The sequence below is a fragment of the Peromyscus californicus genome, unplaced genomic scaffold (genome assembly GCF_007827085.1).
Source record: "Peromyscus californicus insignis strain IS unplaced genomic scaffold, ASM782708v3 Scaffold_6__1_contigs__length_162567912, whole genome shotgun sequence".
Classification (NCBI taxonomy): domain Eukaryota; kingdom Metazoa; phylum Chordata; class Mammalia; order Rodentia; family Cricetidae; genus Peromyscus; species Peromyscus californicus.
Window position 1 is genome coordinate 72,522,880 of NW_026294584.1, and position 19,637 is coordinate 72,542,516.

At 43.7% G+C, this 19,637-nt stretch overlaps 1 protein-coding gene across 1 annotated transcript in view; it reads left to right on the plus strand.

Annotated features, from left to right (window-relative positions):
* Positions 1-4,727: 4,727 nt before the first annotated feature.
* Znrf2 (zinc and ring finger 2) overlaps positions 4,728-19,637 on the plus strand; it is a 78,636-nt gene continuing 63,726 nt past the window's right edge. The window contains exon 1 of the mRNA XM_052719707.1: positions 4,728-5,340. Within this exon, the coding sequence (XP_052575667.1) occupies positions 4,845-5,340 (496 nt within the window). The 5' untranslated portion in view covers positions 4,728-4,844. The remainder of the gene's footprint in view (positions 5,341-19,637) is intronic.

Below are 19,637 nucleotides of genomic sequence, written 5' to 3' on the forward strand. Positions count from 1 at the left end.
CCTGCTCGGGGCTATGTTCCAAAACCTATTGGTTCAGACTTGGAGCTCTAGAGTTCAGCCAAAGACCATCTGGCTTCCGGGAAAGCGAGGGTGTGGTAAATTGACCAGTAGCTCTTACCACCCAGTTTGCCTTCTCATTCTCAGCAAGAGGTAATCCTGCATTTCTGACTCCACTCTTTCCCACCTGACCTACCTTGGGAGCCAAGATCATTCAGATGTCACCCCAAGGGAACTGGCCACTTAAAGCATAGACTGCTTTGGCAGTAAAACACAGAGGACAACCAACTTGGCATGGGAATAACAGTTAGCTAAGTCAGTGGTAATCTAGGGCGTGCATTAATGACTGCTGCCTGCCATTCTGATCCACGACAGGGGCTGAAAGCCTGCAGATGGTCTGAGTCTGGAGAAGCATTCACTGTGGGGAGTTAAAGATAGAGTACGCTAGGGCCACTGTACTTGGGAGGTTTATATAATCCAGGCCTAAAAGACAGCGCTTGCCTCTACCAGGGCCTTGGCTACCACTGGGGGAGGAGGTGGTACAGGGTCTTACGCTCCTTTTTAATCATTCATATATTGCCTCGGGGATTTGTGAAAGTGGTAGGAGATGGGGGTGGATGGTGCATATGCACCGGAGGAGGGAACACATGCATTATGTAGCAGAGAGCTATTTTTTTTTTCCTCCAAGTTCCTATTCACTTCTATAGACTGGGAAATCCCCTTGGTACTGAGCCCATGACATTTTTCCACTAAGTTTTATATCTTTGCAACAGTATGGCCCCAGTAAAGCCTTTTACAACACTATGGAATCTAAGAGGTTTCTTTAGAATACAGGAAAAACATCATAGGTTATGTTTGTTTTGTGCTAAGGGTTTGAAATAAAGGGTGTGTGTGTGTGTGTGTGTGTGTGTGTGTGTGTGTGTGTGTGTGTGTGTGTGTGTTCATCTATGTGTGCACATGTCTGTGCATGCATTCAGAAGACCAGAGATCCATCTTGGCTGTCATTCCTTAGAAGCCCTACACATCATTTATTTATTTATTTTGGGCCAGGGGTCTCTTCCCTGAGTCCTGGAGCTCCTTGATTAGGGTAGGATGGTGAAGCGGTAATTAATGAGGCAATTCCACGGAGTTTATCTGATAACCAAAGGGGTTTATTTTGGGTTAACTTACAACAAACAAAAGGGAGTTGGTTTCGGGGTTCAGGAGGGGTGAGCTGTGGTCCGACGTGGTTCTCTGGAGAACTCTGCCTTGGCCTGCAGTACCAGCATCCAGCATCCAGCATCCAGGACCACGAGGTAGCCAAGGGAGAGCATTCCAGGTCTTAAGGGGTCCCCCTTGGCCTTGACCCGTGGGTGGTTTAGTGAACCTCAGGAATCCTCAGATGTTCATCTCCTTGGAGCTAGGATTACAAGCCACACTACCATACCTGTCTTTTTACATGGTGCCAGAGACTGCGGAGACCCAACTCTGGTCCGAATGTTTGTGTGGCAAACAGTTTATAGACTGAGCTATCTCCTCAGCTCCAAGATGTTGGTTTTCTTTTTTTTTTTTCCTTAATTAAAAGATTGTTTGCAAGCCAAAGTGAATTGAGAGTAGACTATAATACACATATTTAATCTCTTATTAATAACTTTATACTAGTTTGATAAGCAAGAATCAAGTTATTTTTATTAGCAGGTGCTGACATTCTGTCTCACCTGTTTTTAGAAAAGAAAATGATTCTAAAATCTACGTTAACTAGAACACAGGGCACTGCTCAGGAGCTGATTGACATGAAATATTTTTGTGACACACTGAAGCCCAGTTAAGACACCAAAGATTGTTCAAAGTGTTAGCCACCCTATGAAATAAAGAAAAGTTCATTAAAAAAACCCTTTAGATATCAAAAATTTCAAATAACCTCTGGTCTTTCTATATATCCTTATCCAGTCAAGCCATTATGGTGATGTACATACAGTCATGACGACTAATCACTTACTAATGCCACTTTAAGTGTTAACAATTCAATTGTACAAAATAGTGAAATCAAGTCCATCTAAACTGCACAGTGTCACACCCTGCCTCAGACAATATGCATGATATCATTCCACAGTGGGTAGGACACCGAATTCCAAAGTGCTTTCAGACAGACATTGGATCTTTGGAGACGCTCAGCTACTCTGAGACTGGTACTGTGCTCATGTGCACTTCACACATTTTACAGGAAGCAGGTTGAGCTAGGGTAAGCAACTTGGCTTGCCCTAATCCCAAAGCCAGCATTAAACAGAATCAAGACCTAACCCCAGCCTGACTTTACCTACTCTGTGGTGTGTGCGTATAACCCTGTCCCAATGGGCTCTGCCTGTCGCTTTGAGCTCACTAAAGAACCCATGGAGGCACGCAGAGGGAAGAACAAGTTTACTAAAGGAATGTGGAGAACTGGTAGGCTGCGATGCAGCTACACATCTTAAGTGAAGTTACAGCTGCTTGGAGATAAAACTCAGTCCTCATGAGGATTGCTGTTTGGAGAGAGACAAGAAGGCTGAAGAGAGAGAGAAGAGTATCCAGGAAAGGACAGAGAAGAGTCCCTCCACCCCGGTGAAGTCCAAGAGTAAATAATAATGTAAGTATGTGAGTGACTTTCAAGAATCATTTTAGGGCCAGTGAGGTGACTCACGCAAGTAAAGGCACTAAACCCCCAGAACCCACACTGCAGAAGGAGAACTACCTCCTGAGAGTTGTCCTCTGTCACACAAGTATGTCACGCAAATTTCATAGCACGAGTGCACCCACATACATTTGTATACACAAATAAATAAATGTAAAAAATTTTTTTTTTAAAAAAGAATTATTTGTTGGGCTGTGGTGGCACATGCCTTTAATCCCAGCACTTGGGAGGCAGAACCTAGGGCATCTCTGTGAGTTTGAGGCCAGCCTGGTCTACAGAGCAAGATCCAGGACAGGCACTAAAACTACACAGAGAAACCTTGTCTCAAAAAAAACCAAAAAAAAAAAAAAAAAAAAAAAGAATCATTTTAGCATGATTGGAAAATATGAATATACTCATTCACTGAAAAGCTACTGTATTGACATAGACTGTTGAGTGTCTAATACCATGATCAGAGCTATGAAGAGATTATTATATAGCATTGTCTTCTGTCCTGGGAATGGGGTGGCTGGTGACATGTGCAGGGAAAAGACATTTAACCAAATGATGATGTAACAGGATATTTTATATAAAAGCTCAGAGTAGCTATATATATATATATATATATATATATATATATATATATATATATATATATAGCAGGTGCAATTCATATATCCTTTTCCTCCTTCTTCCTCCTCCCTCCCTCCTTCCTCTCCTCTTTATTATTGAGATTGATTTTATTGAGATTGGTTTTTGCTATTTCTCAGCCACCGCCCCCCCCCCCCCCGCCCCCCACAGGGTTTCTCTGTGGTGTTTTGCTTCCTGTCATGGAGCTTGCTTTGTAGACCAGGCTGGCCTTGAACTCACAGAGATCCGCCTGGCTCTGCCTCCTGGTGCTGGGATTAAAGGCATGTGCCACTACTGCCGCCCGGCTTCCTCCTTCTCTTATCTTTTGAAAGAATGACTAAAATCACTACATAAATGACTCACTGCAAATACAAAAGGGGAGGGAACGTGACAACGCATTCATTTTTGCAGTTTGTACAAACTCATTTGCTGTTTTTCCACGCCGACGACAATGCTTCTGGCATCCTCAAAAATGCGAGCGCGGGTCAGAACCCGCTGGCCCAAGCACCACACACAGGAAGGCACCAAGGATTCTGTTAAATTCCATTTAGAGAAACCACAAGATTTTAAAGCCGCTATTGCCCTGGAGATTTAATTCAAACATTATGGGCAAGGAAGCTAAAGTCCAAAAAGGTAAAATAATTTACAGTCTGCATAATTTGGCTCGGGGTTGGGCCCGAAAGCCGAGTTTCAGGGAGAAGATAGTCTCTGCACCTCAGCTTTTGCTGTACCCTTGAAGGTCAGGCTGGATTATCATTCCAGTTTTGTGTTCTTCCAATTGTGGGCTCCCTGCCCCAGGATAATTCCGATCAAGTTGCTTTGGTTGTCCTTCGCGCCGCCACCCCTCTCCCCCTCGACCCGTACTGTTCTTTTTGTTTTCCTTTAAATCGTCCTCACGGCCGAGACCGATTTGTTCGTTGTTTGCTTGTTTAACCAGTGTCTACAACACCAGCGAAGGTCACATCCACCCATCCACAGGCTCCGGTCCCAGGGCACCGCCACCAATGATGCCCCAGCCAGGAAAAGGTGCACTTGCTCTTCTCCAGCGTCCACAGGCCACGTGCGGGAGGAGGGGCCGCCTTCTGATTGGTTACCGGAGCTTGGCCTGGAGGGCGGGGCCACCCGTCTGTCCATCACCACATGCTGGGCGGGGCAGGGGCGGGCGAGCCTGGCTGTGGGGCAGAGTCAGGCCCGCGGGACCCAATCTGTGCGCTGCGCCTGAGGTGGGCCGCAGCTCCTCCAGTGCGGGCCGCGCGGCGACGGTTGCTGGGGCGCGCGCCGCCCGTTCCTCTTTCCCGTTGCGAGCGGCTGGCGCGCAGGGAGGCGGCCCCCAGTCCAGCCGGGCGCCTCCCACTCTCCGAGCCGCCGGGGAGCCGGAGGATGGCGGCGGTGGCGGCGGCCGCCCGGGAGGAGGCGGTGCGGAGGCCGCGGAGCGCGGCAGCCAACGGTAGCGGCCCGTCGCGGCGGCCCGGCAGCGACCGCGTCCGCTCGGCCACCTGAGCGCCAGCCGCGAGCTGCGTCCAGCCCGCCTCGCTTGCTCGCCTCGCTCGCTCGCCTCGCTCGCCCGCTCACGGCCCGGGGCGGCGCGGACATGGGCGCCAAGCAGAGCGGCCCCGCCGCCAACGGCCGCACCCGCGCCTACTCGGGCTCGGACCTGCCCTCCGGCAGCGGCGGCGGCGGCGGCGGCGGCGGCGGGGCGGACGGCGCTCGGGCAGCCCGGTTCGCGGCCCCGGTGCCCGGCGCGCAGCAGCCCAACGCCTCGGCCGGTGCGGCGGCGGCGGCTGCTGCTGCGGCGGCGGCGGCCTCGGTCCCGACAGCGCCCCGCAGCCGCTCGCTCGGAGGGGCGGTGGGTAGCACGGCGGGCGGCCGAGCGGCGCAGTCGGCCTTCAGCATCCCTGGTGGCGGCGGCGGCGGCGGCGGCGGCAGCGGCGGCAGTGGCCCGTACGGCTCGCAGGACTCGGTGCACAGCAGCCCGGAGGACGGCGGCGGAGCTAGGGATCGGGACCGGCCAGCGGGCGGGGGCCCTGGCGGGCCGCGCCTGGTGATCGGTTCGCTCCCGGCCCACCTTTCCCCGCACTTGTTTGGAGGTACGGCCCCCTGCCCCGGCAGCAGCCTCCCCCAGCTGAGGGAGCGGCCCCCCGCCCCCCCTGCCACGAGGTGAATGGAACAAGAATTGTTTTAAAACAAACTGACGAAACAGCCTCGTGGTTGTAGTTTTTAGTATCAGGAAGTTAGGGGTGATCGGTGGTTGAGTGTAGTTCTGCTCAGGAGCTGAAGGGCGAGCGATTTTAAAGGCCCAAAGCCAGAAGGGACTCACGTGGATGTTTGAGTGTTTGGAAAAAGGAAGTTATCTCTCCTTTGGATCGACTCCTAACAAAGCTGCAGTCCTTGAGCGTCTGTAAATGGCTCTACATACTTACTGGGTACATGTTATTTGGGTGTATGTGTTAACGGGAAGTGTTCTTTACCCCCCAGGAAACTGCTACTTTACATGTGGCTGATGTCAGTACTGCTTGGTTTGAAGCTGATTGTGGAAATGTTGAAAAGCAGTTATTTAAGGAGATAATCTTTACAGTGATCACAACTCTGCCCACAGAGGCAGTAATTGGTCAGGGTCTTTCGAAAAGCCGTGCTTACTAGAGCTAAGGAAAAATTTAGAGGTCAGTTACGTTGTTTGAAACAGGAGAAAGGGTGCACTTTGATTGTAAAAATGTGAACTCAGACCGCACATTCCCACATCCTTGTGTTATGTGTCTGGCATTATACATTAATATTTGTGCACCGAATGATGTAAAATTCGTCCCTTCTGTTTTAAAGACCTTATTCATGTGTTTATAAATGTAGAAATTCTGTTAAGTGGAGAGTTTACTGATCTGTGTTCTAAAGCGGTCAGACTCCAGTGTTAGTTCAAGAATGTCATGTGTAGTTTCCACCATCTTAATGATATTTTGCACTTTTGGTATGAAAGCACTTAGCTTTCAGCTACCTTTATTGTTTTTTAAAGTCTTTTTTGTTTGTGAGGTTCTGGGACTCTAACCTAAGTAAGTTACTGAGCTTGTTAGGCAAGCTCTTTACCACTGAGCCGAACACCTAGCCTGCCATTTAAATAGCTTGCTTTTATAGTAAGTTTTGCAATGCCAATAATTATAGCAGTGTTTCCTAGAATTGAGGTACCTTTAAGTCTTGTTTTTGGAGAAAAGAACTGATCATGTCCATACTGTGATTTGAGACATTGTAGTTTCTTGAAAATTGGAGAGTAATGCTACATTTTAAGAATATGTATCTTTTTAAAATGAAGTTGTCATTAAGCAGTTATGATCGGCAAAAGTATAAACAAGAAAAGGGAATAGGAAAAGTCTCTTTAAGTGAATAGTTAATATCCTCATTACCACTTTGATTCAGTTTTTCTCTGGGCTGATGATTTCTCTTTGACAAGAGTCAGTATGTATGTCTTTATTTTGTTAAAGTAACTATTCAGAGCAGGGCAGATAGCTGGCCTTCCTGCTATTAATTCCTAGAGTTGGAATGCAAGCTGTTTGTTTTTGGTTTTTTTTCAAGACAGGGTTTCTCTGTGTTTTGGTGCCTATCCTGGATCTCACTCTGTAGACCAGACTGGCCTTGAACTCACAGAGATCTGCCTGGCTCTGCCTCCCAAGTGCTGGGATTAAAGGCATGGGCCACCGCCCGGCAGTTTGTTTATTTTTTTTAAACTTAATTCTTAGATTTGTGTATGTAGTTCTTTAGTAGTCCTGTGGAGTAGGAGGACGGGTTTGGTAGCAAGACAGTGACATTGAGGAACCTAGGGCAACTTTTCTCATCCAGATCTGGTGAGGTTGAGTGCTAGGCAGTCCTAAGTCTTCAGTTGTGTGGAATGGTTTTTTTTCTCCAGTTCATTATGAACCATTAGAATATGAATCGTTCTTGGGACATTTGAGAAAAAATAGTCACTCATTTTCCTGTGTTCCTGATTCATGTGAGAAACTTCAGTTGATAAAGGCCTAAAGAAGACCAGAAACGGCCTGTTCTTATGTGAAGATGCATGAAAAATGCAGTGACCTTAAAATCCTTGTTGAGAGAAAAATAGTGAAGTCCGTCCGTCCTTAGTAGCTTTCCTAATGAGACTTGTACCTGTATGCCCGTGAGTGGGGTCATGAGAAAAACTTACAGAAGCACATTTTTAATTAAACTGAGGGTGTAGCATGGATCTTAAAGGGTCTTAATAATAAAAACAAACCTGGAGCCAGGTATTGGGGTGAATGCTGGAAGATCAGAGTAGCAGAACAAGGCACAGCTTCCTCGCCTCACCAGTTCCTCAGCTGATCCTTTCTTTTTTCAGACTGGAAGCCTCTGTGTCCTTATCCAAATGGATCTCAGCTGAAATGCTGCTCAAAACCTAAAAGCTTAACCAGCTAGTTCCTGGTCCTCATGCCTTATACACCTTTCTGCCATCACTTCCTGGGATTAAAGGCTCTTGTTTCCACGCCTGGCTGTTTCCAGTGTGGCCTTGACTCACAGATATCCAGATGGATCTCTGCCTCCAGAGAAGGCTAGGATTAAAGTGTGTGTGCCACCATTTTCTGGCCTCTGTATCTAGTGGCTGTTCTGTTTTCTGACCCCAGATAAGTTTATTAAGGTGCACAATATTGGGACACAATATATCACCACAGGAGGGAGCAAGATGTGGAGTCTTAAATAATTAGACTTGATTCTTTAAATTGACTTCATTTTTATTATGTCTTATACCATTGTGTTTATTCAGTTACAGTTAAAGATTGGGCCTATGCAGTGTTTGTTGAGTTTTGAATTGTTAGGGCATACATAACGGACTCCATCTGGAAATGGAGAAAAAGATTATTTCTAAATTAATGGGAAGTACTTATTGTAACTATATAAAGCATTGATGTTTGTATTGTTTCCTCCGCAGAAAATATAGTTCTAAAAATACTCAGATAACATTCTTTGTAGACTCTCAATGTTATGTATTGAAAGAGAAAACCGAAACTATTGCTCTTTAAATTGCTTTACTCTTAGGAGTGTGGCAAGTAGATTTGTAAGCTACTCTATCGCAATGAGTTGCCAAATTGAATGAGGTTTTCTGTGATGACTTTTGAGTATTGCTTTCTTTGGGATGTATATTTTGGCTGCACAATTCAGTTTTTCAAGACAGCGTTTCTCTGTGTAGCTCTGGCTGTCCTGGAACTTACTATGTAGACCAAGCTGGGCTGCATACATTCTTAATTCTCTCTAGAGAATTAAATAACTAGAAGGGAGGTGTATAACCTAGATATTTCAGCTTGTAGGCATTGAGTTCTCCTGGAGATCAGGATATGGTTAGACTCTATGGAGATCTTAGAGGAAGTAGGCTTGCTTGTTTTTCTTTACTCCTTGTGGTGAGTCAACTACTGTATATTTAGTGAACAAAAGTCATCTCTTGATTGCTGGTAATATTCTGGTCCCATTTGCTTTAAAACTGCTCTCTAAGGGCATCATCTAATATTTGAAAGCCTTGGTATCTTAAGGAGAATTTGTTTGACTTTATTTTATGCCTGCATTTTCCCATTAAGTCGCTGATGTTCATAAAAGCTGTCATAGGAATGGGAAACTAGGCTTCACTGATGCAGCTGTCAAAGCAGGTGAATTAGACTCTTTAAATACCCAAATGAGTGAAGATTTATCTGGAGAAATCCTACGGACTTCAGTCATGGATCTGTGTGTCTGGCAGTGGGATTGTGAAGCGAATTCACTTAAGGCATTGAACCACAGTTCTTTGCTGCTTTGGCTGCTTAATTGTCTTGAGCTTGTTTGGGTGTGGCTTGCCTGTGATTATTTCAGCAGCCTGTAATTCAGGTGTCTCCTGTTACTTACAGTGAAAAAGCCTGGGCCATCATTTAAAATTGAGTGTGTTAAATAAGATTTGTATTCCTAGGGAGATTTATTTAAATTAATTTTCAGCACAGATGTGAGGTTTTATGGAGTTGTTCTCAGTTATTACTTACAATAGGTGTCAGTGTTTGAATTTGGGAAACTAGTTAATCTGCTCTCCATTCTTGGATTTTCTTTTATACAGTTGATAGTTTTCTTGGGGAGGGGCGGAAGAGATGTTGCTGTGTAGGGGGAGCCATACTTGTAACTGCCATTCCTGCCATCCTGCCAAGGGACTTGGATGGCTAATGTTTCTCACTTGTAACATCATCTGTCTTTAAAGATCACAGGCGATGCCTTGTGGCTTACTGAAGTGTGGCCTCTGTCCTGGACGGTCCTGCTTTGGGAACTGTTGGGAAGTAACCTTGAGGTTGAAGAAGAGTGGGCTGAGTTGCACAGGCCGGCCCTTTGAGAGCTGCAGGACTTGGCTGGTGGAAGAGCGCTCTGTCTGTCGTGTGCTCGCACCAGCAAGCCTGCCGACTCCCTTCTGCTTGGTTGCCTTGCCTATTGACCAGTAAGTAGGTTCTTATTGCTGACTGTCCACCTGCCTCTTACTCATCTGGTGCATAATTATATGGAGAATTGACTTAATGTTCTACTTACCAGATTCACTGTCTGTACATATAATCCATGATATTGGCAAATGGGCTAAGAGAAAAGTGCAAGAACTGTTGTATGTAATATAGTACTTTCTAAGATTACTTTCTTATGTAAATATTCCTAAGCATTTTTAAGGGCTAGTTTGTTTAAATTTTGTAGGTTCTGAACTGTTTGACATTAACGTGTTTAGAATGGAGAAACCATGGTACTTTGTGTGAATAAAAGGTTCAGAAAAAACTTGTGTGTTGTAGGAATATTTGTTTTTTTTGTTTTGTTTTGTTTTTGTTTTTGTTTTTTTTCTCAAGATGGGGTATCTCTGTGTAATTTTGGTGCCTGTCCTGGCTCTCGCTCTGTAGACCAGGCTGGCCTCGAACTCACAGAGATCTGCCTGGCTCTGCCTCCCCAGTGCTGGGGTTAAAGGCGTGTGCCACTGCCGCCTGGCTGGAGTATTTGTTTTCTATGCTGCTCACTAGCAGCATATTACAAATATAGCTGTTTGATGCAGTACACATTCGTCAGCTTCTGTGGTTCAAGAGTCTGGGCACAAGCTTACCAGGTCAGGGTGTTGGTGGGGGCACTACAACCACTGCTTGCTCTCACCTGAGGAGGATCTGCATCCAGACTCCCTCAGGTGGACTGGCTTAATTCATCTCCTTGTGGTGGTTAGGCTCACAGCACTTTATTCCCCTCCCTGCCTCCTAATTCTTAGTGTGGAGTCATTGCACCGAATAAATGGATTTTGTTGTGACATTTCCTCCCCCTCCTTTTTTGTTTGTTTGTTTTTTGTGACAGGATTTCTCTGTGTAGCCTTGGCTGTCCTCTATAGATCAGGCTGGCCTCGAACTCAGAAAGATCCACCTGCCTCTGCCTCCCAAGTACTTGTGACATTTTCATACATTTATATTGTGTATTTTGGTCATATCCACTCCACCATTAACCCCTTTTGTTCCCATCTCCTTCCTCTTCCCAACTAGTTCTCCTTTTAGTTTCATTCTCTTTTTAAACCTAGGTTTCAAAAACAAAGTATTGGTATTTGAGTGTGGCTTATTTCACTTAATACTACTCTCCATTTCTGTCCATCTTTCTGCAAATGTCATTTTAAAAGATTGTATTTTATGGGAGTGTTTTGATGGCACGTTTGTATATGTATATGCACCATGCCTGTGCCTGCTGCACAAGGCATTGAAGAGGATGACAGAGCCCCTGGAACTCAGAGTTGTGAGCCAGACGTTGTGAGCTACCGTGTGGATGTTGGCAACTGAGCCATCTCTCCAGCTCCCTGATTTCATTCTTTATGGCTGAATAGAACTCCACTGTTAGTGAATATACCCTATTTTATTCATTTATTGAAGGAGACCTAGGCCAGTTCTATACCTTAGTAATTTGAACAGTATCACTATGAGCATGAATGTTCAGATATCTCTGTAATGTACTGACTTAGATTTTTTCGGGTATATTCCCAAGAGTAGTGTTGCTGGCTCATATGGTAGTTCTATTTTTAGTTTTCTGAAGAACTGTCCTACAGATTTCCATAGTGGCTTGTTAGCTTCCGTGCCTGCAGAGACCACATCCATTCCATCTTAGGTTCAGCTTATTGTCTTTACCACTTTTCATTGGTTAGATGCATATAGGCCTGGTCCACACTCGATGAGAGGGAAAGGTTTAAACACCAGAAAGTGGGAATCAAAAGTGACCACCCTAAAATCTGTTTTCCACATTGAGATAGGATTAGGTTGATCAGGTTAACATAGAACTTTTAATTTAAATAAACCTCTCTTTTTATTTACTTTCTAAAAGTTGTGGTGATTTATGAGTCAAGTGCAATAGTGGCCTTGACTTTTAGTCCCTTTAAGAGGCTGGGGTACAAACATGAGGCTGCCCTTGCATAGTTCTTCCTGGAAGCTGAGAAGACTGTCTGGTGACCGTTGTGATACCATGTAACAAGTTCCATAATAGGACATTAAGCAAAATGCTTAGTTAAATATGTGCTGTGGGTGCATGGGGTGTGGGGAGAATACTTAAAAGGAAATAATATATGAATTATTTTTGAAGGATATAGACTTTTTGGTAGGGAAGGCACTATAGACTATGTAAAAGCCTGCAGAAGCTTGAAGTTTGGTAGGGTGTGTCTGGATTGTGGAGTTGGAGGAATGAATAGTGAGCATAGTAAGCTGAAAGAGTAGAGCATTGGACTGCTTTTTGAAGTCTGGAAGGAGAGAGGTTGTCGGGTAGAGGCTTGTCTATGGCTTCTCTTTCAAATAGGGATTTAGAAATGTCCTGATGACATTCCAGCCAAAATTGAGAAGAGCAAGCCCTGAGATTGGGACAGAACACACTCAAGTCCAGGAACAGAAGCTAGTGTGGCTGTTCCATGGGTCCTGGTAACCCAGGTAGTTGGAGTTCAGAAGGCTGTAGAAGATGAGAGCACATGTGGGTTGGGTGAGCATGAGGGTGGAATACTTTGTGACATTGTCTGAGATTCTTGGCTTTGCTCTCAAGAGTGGTGCAGAGGTTTAGAATGGTTTTGAGCAGAGAACTGAGGGAACCTGGTGGGGTTTAAAAGACTGTGGCCCCTCTGTGGGAGTAGACAACAATCCAAGTTAAAGACGACTGTAGACTAGGTGTAGCATCATAGGTAGTAAGAGGTGGCATGCTTCTGATACTTTTAAAAGTAGAGCTAAGGTGATGTAGAGATGAGAAAGAGTTTAACAGTTGAGTACTTAAGTTTGTAGCTTGTGCTATTATACAGCACATATTATTATTAACATCCTGCCAAACCAAATTTCACATTGCTCCTGTTCTTGGAAATTCATTAGAGACATGGTAATATTAGAACCCAAGATCTGCATTTACTTGGTCAAGGTGTATATAAATACAGAATAGTAAACACATCTCGTATGTTTTTCAGAACAGTAAAGCTACGAAATATATACTCACTCTGTAGCCCAGGCTGGCCTCGAACTCACAGAGATCTGCCTGCCTCTACCTCCCAAGTGCTGGGATTAAAGACATGCACCACCAGCGCCTGGCTGAAGCTAAGTATAAATATTGAAGTTCCAACTGTAATCAATCCTTACTGTAACTTGAATATAAGCCTGATTATGATTAGCCTGAACAGTTCATTAATTTATCCTATTTGCATACATATAAATGGAGTGGGGGCATAAATACAATATATGTGTGTATATAATGTGTATATACATATTGCATTATTATATGTGATTTATGTCTGTTCTTGGTTTGAACAATACGTTTTGTTTTTATTGATTTTCGTTTCACTCTCTTTATTGTTTATTGCTTTCTTTCTCATTTTAGAGTTAAATTTATTTTTGTAGCTGCTTTATTTTTCATGTATTTTCTAATGCTCAGGACATAATTAGGCTTCACTTACCTCTCAGTACATCTAATCCTCCCCATAACGTTTGGATGCTTCCTTGTTTCTTTGTCACACACTCATTGTTTTAAAAAAAGTCTTGAGGAATGATTTTGTTAGCGACATAGTTTGGTACTTCGCATCTAGAGGCTATTGAAAGTGTGGCTTTAACATTTGCAGGTGGCAGATTTATCATTGTTTTGCTACCTTTTTTTGAAACAGGGTTTCTCTGTGTAGTTTTGGAGTTTTTCCTGGAACTCATGCTGTAGCCCAGCCTGGCCTTGAACTCACAGAGATCTGCCCACCCCTGCCTCCCAAGTGCTGGGATTAAAAGTGTGGGCCACCACCACCCGGCTTGTTTTGCTACCTTTTTGATCACAGAAGTAACACTATGAAGTGTTACCTGGAAGTAGGTTACACTGTGGTCAGAAACTCTTAAGAACCTGTAAACAATAGAAACATAGCTCAAGATAGCAAGAACTAGAAGAACACAGTCCACTTTTTTATCTAACCTCTTGTGCCACAACAGCTTGTGTGTGTGTGTGTGTGTGTGTGTGTGTGTGTGTGTGTCTCGGGGTGGGGTTGGGGTGGCATGTGCCTGCAGTGGGTGGAGGCCAGAGTTGTTGTTGGATGACTCTGTCACTGCTTTTCTACCATATTGTGTGGGGGTATGCCTGCAGAGCAGGGTGGGTGGGTACCATGTGTGGATGTGAGTATGTATACATGTGGAAGCCAGAGGCTGACATTGGATGTCTTTCTCTGTGAACATGGAGCTTTGTGTCTGTACTGTAGTAACTGGCCAGCATCCCGGAATCTGCCTGTCTCCCCTGTAAGCACTGGAGTGACAGAAGCACATCTGACTGGTCTGTGTGCTGGAGATCTGAACTCACGCCATCTTCCCAGCTTATTTTTAGAGGCTGTTTCTTACTGGACCTGGAGCTCACCAGTTGGCTAGACTGGATGCCCACAAACTCCAGGGATGCTGAGGATCCAGACTCAAGTCTTCCATGTTTGTGCAACAGCCACTGTATTGACTGACCTATCTCTCTAGTCTCTACTTGTTATATGGTCTTAATTTCTTCAAACTATTGAATTATGCTTCATAGCACACTCACTGTGCCAGGCTTGTGGTAAAAACTTTGTAAATATTGATTGATTCCTAAAATGTGCATGAAGGTCACATTATTGTATTTTTAAACAAGATTATTGGTCACCAAAACTATTGTCATATTTAAATCTACAAAAATGTATTGCTCTAGAAAAAAGCAGTATGTGGCTGATGTAAATATGTTCCCTTGACTTTGAACAATGAAAGTAGATTCTATTGTTGGTACTGTCTACAAATGAGACAGACATAGAGTTAGTTGCCTTAGAAGGAAAAGGAAGTACACTGTGCTTACAGCTTGGTTTGTTGTATGACCATTTGAATTTGTGTCAGACTATTTTTAGGCTATCTGGATGTGTGTTTGAGATGGTTACAGTGACTGGTAGGAGGTAAGGCAGCCAGTCTTTGTGATTCTCTAGGACAGAGCCGGAAGAGTTGGCTTGCACTGTGCACATGCTCCCCTATTGAGTACATCTGCCCAGCTGTGTGAGGTAGTGCACCTCAGGCAGCTGGCACAGCCTGGCATTCAGTAAAGCAGCTCAGTTGTGTGCTGGCACTCTGCTGTCGGCAGCCTAGATCTGGGAGGTCTTGATTTGCAGTTCTTGCAATTATCTGTCTTAGGACAAAATGATGTACTCTGGCAGGATGTGATGGTGCATGCCTTTGATCCCAGCACTCAAGAGACAGAGGCAGGTGGCTCTCTGAGTTCGAGGCCAGCCTGGTCTACATAGTAAGTTTCAGGACAGCCAGGGCTACACAGTGAGACCCTGTCTCAAAAAGGGGGACCCCCCCACCCCGGTGGTTATCCTGAAGGCTAGTTTAACTGCTCTCTGCACACTCATTTCTGTCTCAGTGCACAGCAGTTTCCAGAGGCTTCTGTCTAGTCTCTTAAAACACACTCAAAAGTTTAAATCAAGATGTGATGGGCCCCTTTTTTTTAAAATGGTGAGGCAATGCCATGGTTTTATTATAATAATTTGTGTATTGGGAAAGTGATTTCATAAGAATGGTCTCTTGACTTGGAAATATGAATGGCAGATTCTTCACTTGTTTGGAGGCAAGACTCGGGAGAGAACTGTTTGCAGTAGCAGCATTTTAGATATTATTGATTATGTAGTTCAGCTGTTCAGCTCATAAAACCTAATAACTTTGTCTCAGAAATCAGAGCCTGCTTAGGATGGCTTCTTTTCTTTTTCCGCACAACTTCCTATTTCTCCCTTGTGTTTTAAAAGGTTTATTTAGTTTTGTTTTTAAGTTTGTTCAATTCAGTTTTTTTGTTTGTTTGTTTGAGACAGGATTTCTCTGTGTAGCTTTGGAGCCTTTCCTGGAACTCACTCTGTAACCCAAGCTGGCCTCTAACTCAGAGATCTGCCTGGCTCTGAGTGCTGGGATTAAAGGCGTGCACACCACCAGCCTGCTAATTCTGTTAAGTCTTATCTCAACTTATACAAGTTAGCCACTGAATTTCATCTTTAAAAATTTCTGTATGTATTTTTATTTTTAGCTTTCTTTTTACTTTTGTTTGTGTTTCCGAAAGATTATATAGTCCAGGGTAGCCTTGAACTGATTAGCTGTGTAGTCCAGGATGACTGTACTCCTGATTCTCCTGTCTCCACCATCTCTTCAGGGTTACAAGCATGGCTCCCAAACCCAGCTCTGCACATTGCATCTTGTTAAGTCTGTCTGGGGCCTCTGACTCTGTCTGGTCCGAGTTGGTCATACCATATGAGACCTTTACTTATCACTACCCAGGAGGTGGTCTCTTTCCTGGTTCATCTCCAGGTGCCTCGATCGCCTGTCATCGTCTTTCTTGATAGTCTCCATTGTTTGGGGTGGAGCACAATTTCCCATGTCCTACTGAGAAAAAATATGTGTGAAGTAAAACTTTGAGGCCTCTCAGTCTATGAAAATACTTTATTTCCACCCCCACTCTTGATTGGTATTTTGAGTTGATATAGAATTCAGGCTGGAATTACTTGCCCCCAGAACTGTAAAAGTATCCTTACCTCTGATTTTTCTGTTGCTCTTAAGCGCACAGATGCTAATTCTGATTTTTTGATGTGTTGTGTGAGCCCTTGCCTCTTAGGACTCTCTCCCCAGAGTTACATGTTTTCATTGTTACTAATACTTGTGATGAACTTATTTTTATTCCTTGTGTAGCTAGCATATGTGGTAGACTCAGTCTGTTGACTCTTAAAAAAACATTTGTGTGTTCATATATGTGTGTGCGTGTGTGTATGTGTGTTTGCACATGCTAGTGTGCACACTGTGACTAGAGTGTGGGGGTTAGAGGACAACTTGGTGGTGGCTCTCCTTCTACCAGTATGGGGCCCAGGGATTAAACTCAGATTTCAAGCTTGGTGGCAAGGGCTTACCTGCTGATGTTGTGGATATCGCTCTGTATAAATAAAATGCTGATTGGCCAGTAGCCAGGCAGAAAGTATAGACGGGACAGAGAGGAGAATTCTGGGAACAAGAAGGCTGAGGCAGAGAGACGCTGCCAGCCGCCATGATGAAAAGCAACATGTTAAGATACCGGTAAGCCATGAGCCACGTGGCAACTTACAAATTAATAAAAATGGGTTAATTTAAGATATAAAAACAGTTAACAAAAAGCCTGCCATGGCCATACAGTTTGTAAACAATATAAGTCTCTGTATGTTTACTTGGTTGGGTCTGAGTGGCTCTGGGACTGGCGGGTGAGAGAGATTTGTCCTGAGTGTGGGCCAGGAAGGAAAACTCAAGCTACATGATGAGCCATTTCTCTACCCATATCCATGCTTTGTTCTCTTTGGGTGATCTGGAAAAAAAAAATTGTAACTTGTGTGTTGATTTTTATTTCTCTAATTTTTAGTTGATATTAATTTTTTATTGTGAGATACAATATCTTTTCCCTTGAGACTCTTGATAATGTACTTTGTGTTTTTTATATGCATATATATATATATATAAAATGCAGGTGTGTATGCCTTCTCCCTTCATGATTATTCAGTTTCTGGGTGCTTTTTCTCTTTGTTTATCTTTTTTAGTCTTTTTGGGGGTGTTTTCCTCAAATGTTTGGTATTGACTGGTCATGTAAACACTTATCGGGGCACTTGAGAGCTAACTGGAAGCTTTCTACACATGCATTCACCTTTCTGAGCCTTAAGGAATGGTAAATTGTTTTCTCTTGGGCTTAGTCATGTTTTCTGGAAATGACTTTTCTTACATATAAGAAGCATCCAAACTGGCCTCAAACTTGTAATTAATACTCTTGCCCAAGCATCCTGAGTGCTGGAATTATAAGTATGTACTGCCATGCCTGGCTTTGAAGACTTTTTTTTTAAACATTACATTATTATTCATTTATTTATTTATTTTTCTATTATCAGCTTGGTACAGTATAAATTCTTCTCCTAATAGTGAAATGTTTGATTGGGGCTTGCCCAGTAATTGTGTAAAACCAAAACTTATTATAAGCCACAGTCATCTTAGGGTCCCCCCTGCTATATAGCCTCCCTGGTTTTGTGGGTTGCAGTCTGATTGTTCTTTGCTTTATATCTAGTATCCACTTATGAGTGAGTACATATCATGTTTGTTCTTCTGGGTTTGGGTTACCTCACTCAGGATGATATTTTCTAGTTCCATCCATTTGCCTGCAAATTTCATGCTGTCATTGTTTTTCTCTGCTGTGTATATGTACACATATCTCCATTGTGTATATGTACCACATTTTCTTAATCCATTCTTCAGTTGACAGGCATCTAAGTTGTTTCCAGGTTCTGGCTATTACAAATAGTGCTGCTATGAACATAGTTGAGCATGTATCTTTGTGGTATGATTGAGCTTTCCTTGGGTATATGCCCAAGAGTGGTATGGCTGCGTCTTGAGGTAGATCGATTCCCCAATTTTCTGAGAAAACGCCATACTGATTTCCACAGTGGTTGTACAAGTTTGCACTCCCGCCAACAGTAGAGGAGTGTTCCCCTTTGCTCCGCATCCTCTCCAACATAGACTGTCATTAGTGTTTTCGATCTTAGCCATTCTGACAGGTATAAGGTGATATCTCAGAGTCGTTTTGATTTGCATTTCTCTGATGATTAAGGATGTTGAGCATTTCTTTAAATGTCTTTCAGCCATTTGTGATTCTTCTTTTGAGAATTCTCTGTTTAGCTCTTTAGCCCATTTTTTAATTGGATTGTTCAGTATTTTGATGTCTAGTTTCTTGAGTTCTTTATATGCTTTGGAGATCAGTCCTCTGTCAGATGTGGGGTTGATGAAGGTGAAGACCTTTTTTTAAAAGATAGATTTATTTTGTGTATATGTTTATTTGTGTCTGGGTAACTGTATATTCAAGTGGGTGGAGCTGTGATACCTGCTTGTTACATGGGTCCTGGGATCCAGGCTGTGTTCCTCATGATCTGAATAGGTGCTCTTAACCATAGAGCTCTCTCCAGCTGTGGGAGACATATTTTGTATTGTTTTTTAAAATTTACTATTATGTATCTGAGTGGTTTGCCTGCGTGTATGAAAGTGCACTGCATGATGCATGCCTGGTGCCTGATAAGGTATCTCCGTGTTCGGCTATTCTGTTGTCTCATGTCCAGAAAGGTACTTCCAGACACAAAACCTCTAATAGAATTGGGGTGTCCTAGCCCTTCAAAGACAGGGAACACAGCTGGGGCAGCTAACAACTTTTTGCCTAGCCTGGCAAGCAGTGTTGCCCTTTGGCCTGCCCTCACTCCGGCAGTCTGAGGTAAATCAGGTTGTGCCTCTGCTTTCCTAATTTGACATGAAAATCATCACTCATTTATATGCTTTCCAAAGACTGAATACTAATTTTTTGTCATTACATTAATTTTGTAATTAGTTTTATGTATTTCTTGGGCTGGTGAGATGGATCACAGATAAGAGCACTTTCTGCCAAGCCTGACGGGCTGAGTTTGGTTCCCAGGGCCCACAAGGTAGAAGGAGAGAACTGTCAGAGCTCACTCTCTGCCCTCCCCCGCTCCAAAGTGTAAGCAAGTCCCCAATTAAATGTTTTCTTTTATGAGTTGCCTTGCTCATGGTGTCTCGTCACAGCAGCAATACAGTGTTTAATTGGCAAGAATGTCGTCATAGTGTTTCAAAATCTGCTTTTCTGTTTATTGTGTTTAGGGGATTTTTCTGTGAAAACCACCCAGCTCTTGTTTTTAGCTAGTTATGTGTTTATATTTCCATGATACAAATGCATTGTGCTCCTTAAGCCTTTCCTCTTACTGGGCGTTTAGGAAGGTTCTGGTTTTTGTGGTGTTACAGATCAAATAGGACCTTGCATAAGCTAGTCAAGAGCTCTACTGCTGAGCTCCCAGCTCTTTCCAATGTTGTAGTTAGTACCACTGAATATGTCTTTTTACATGCACAAA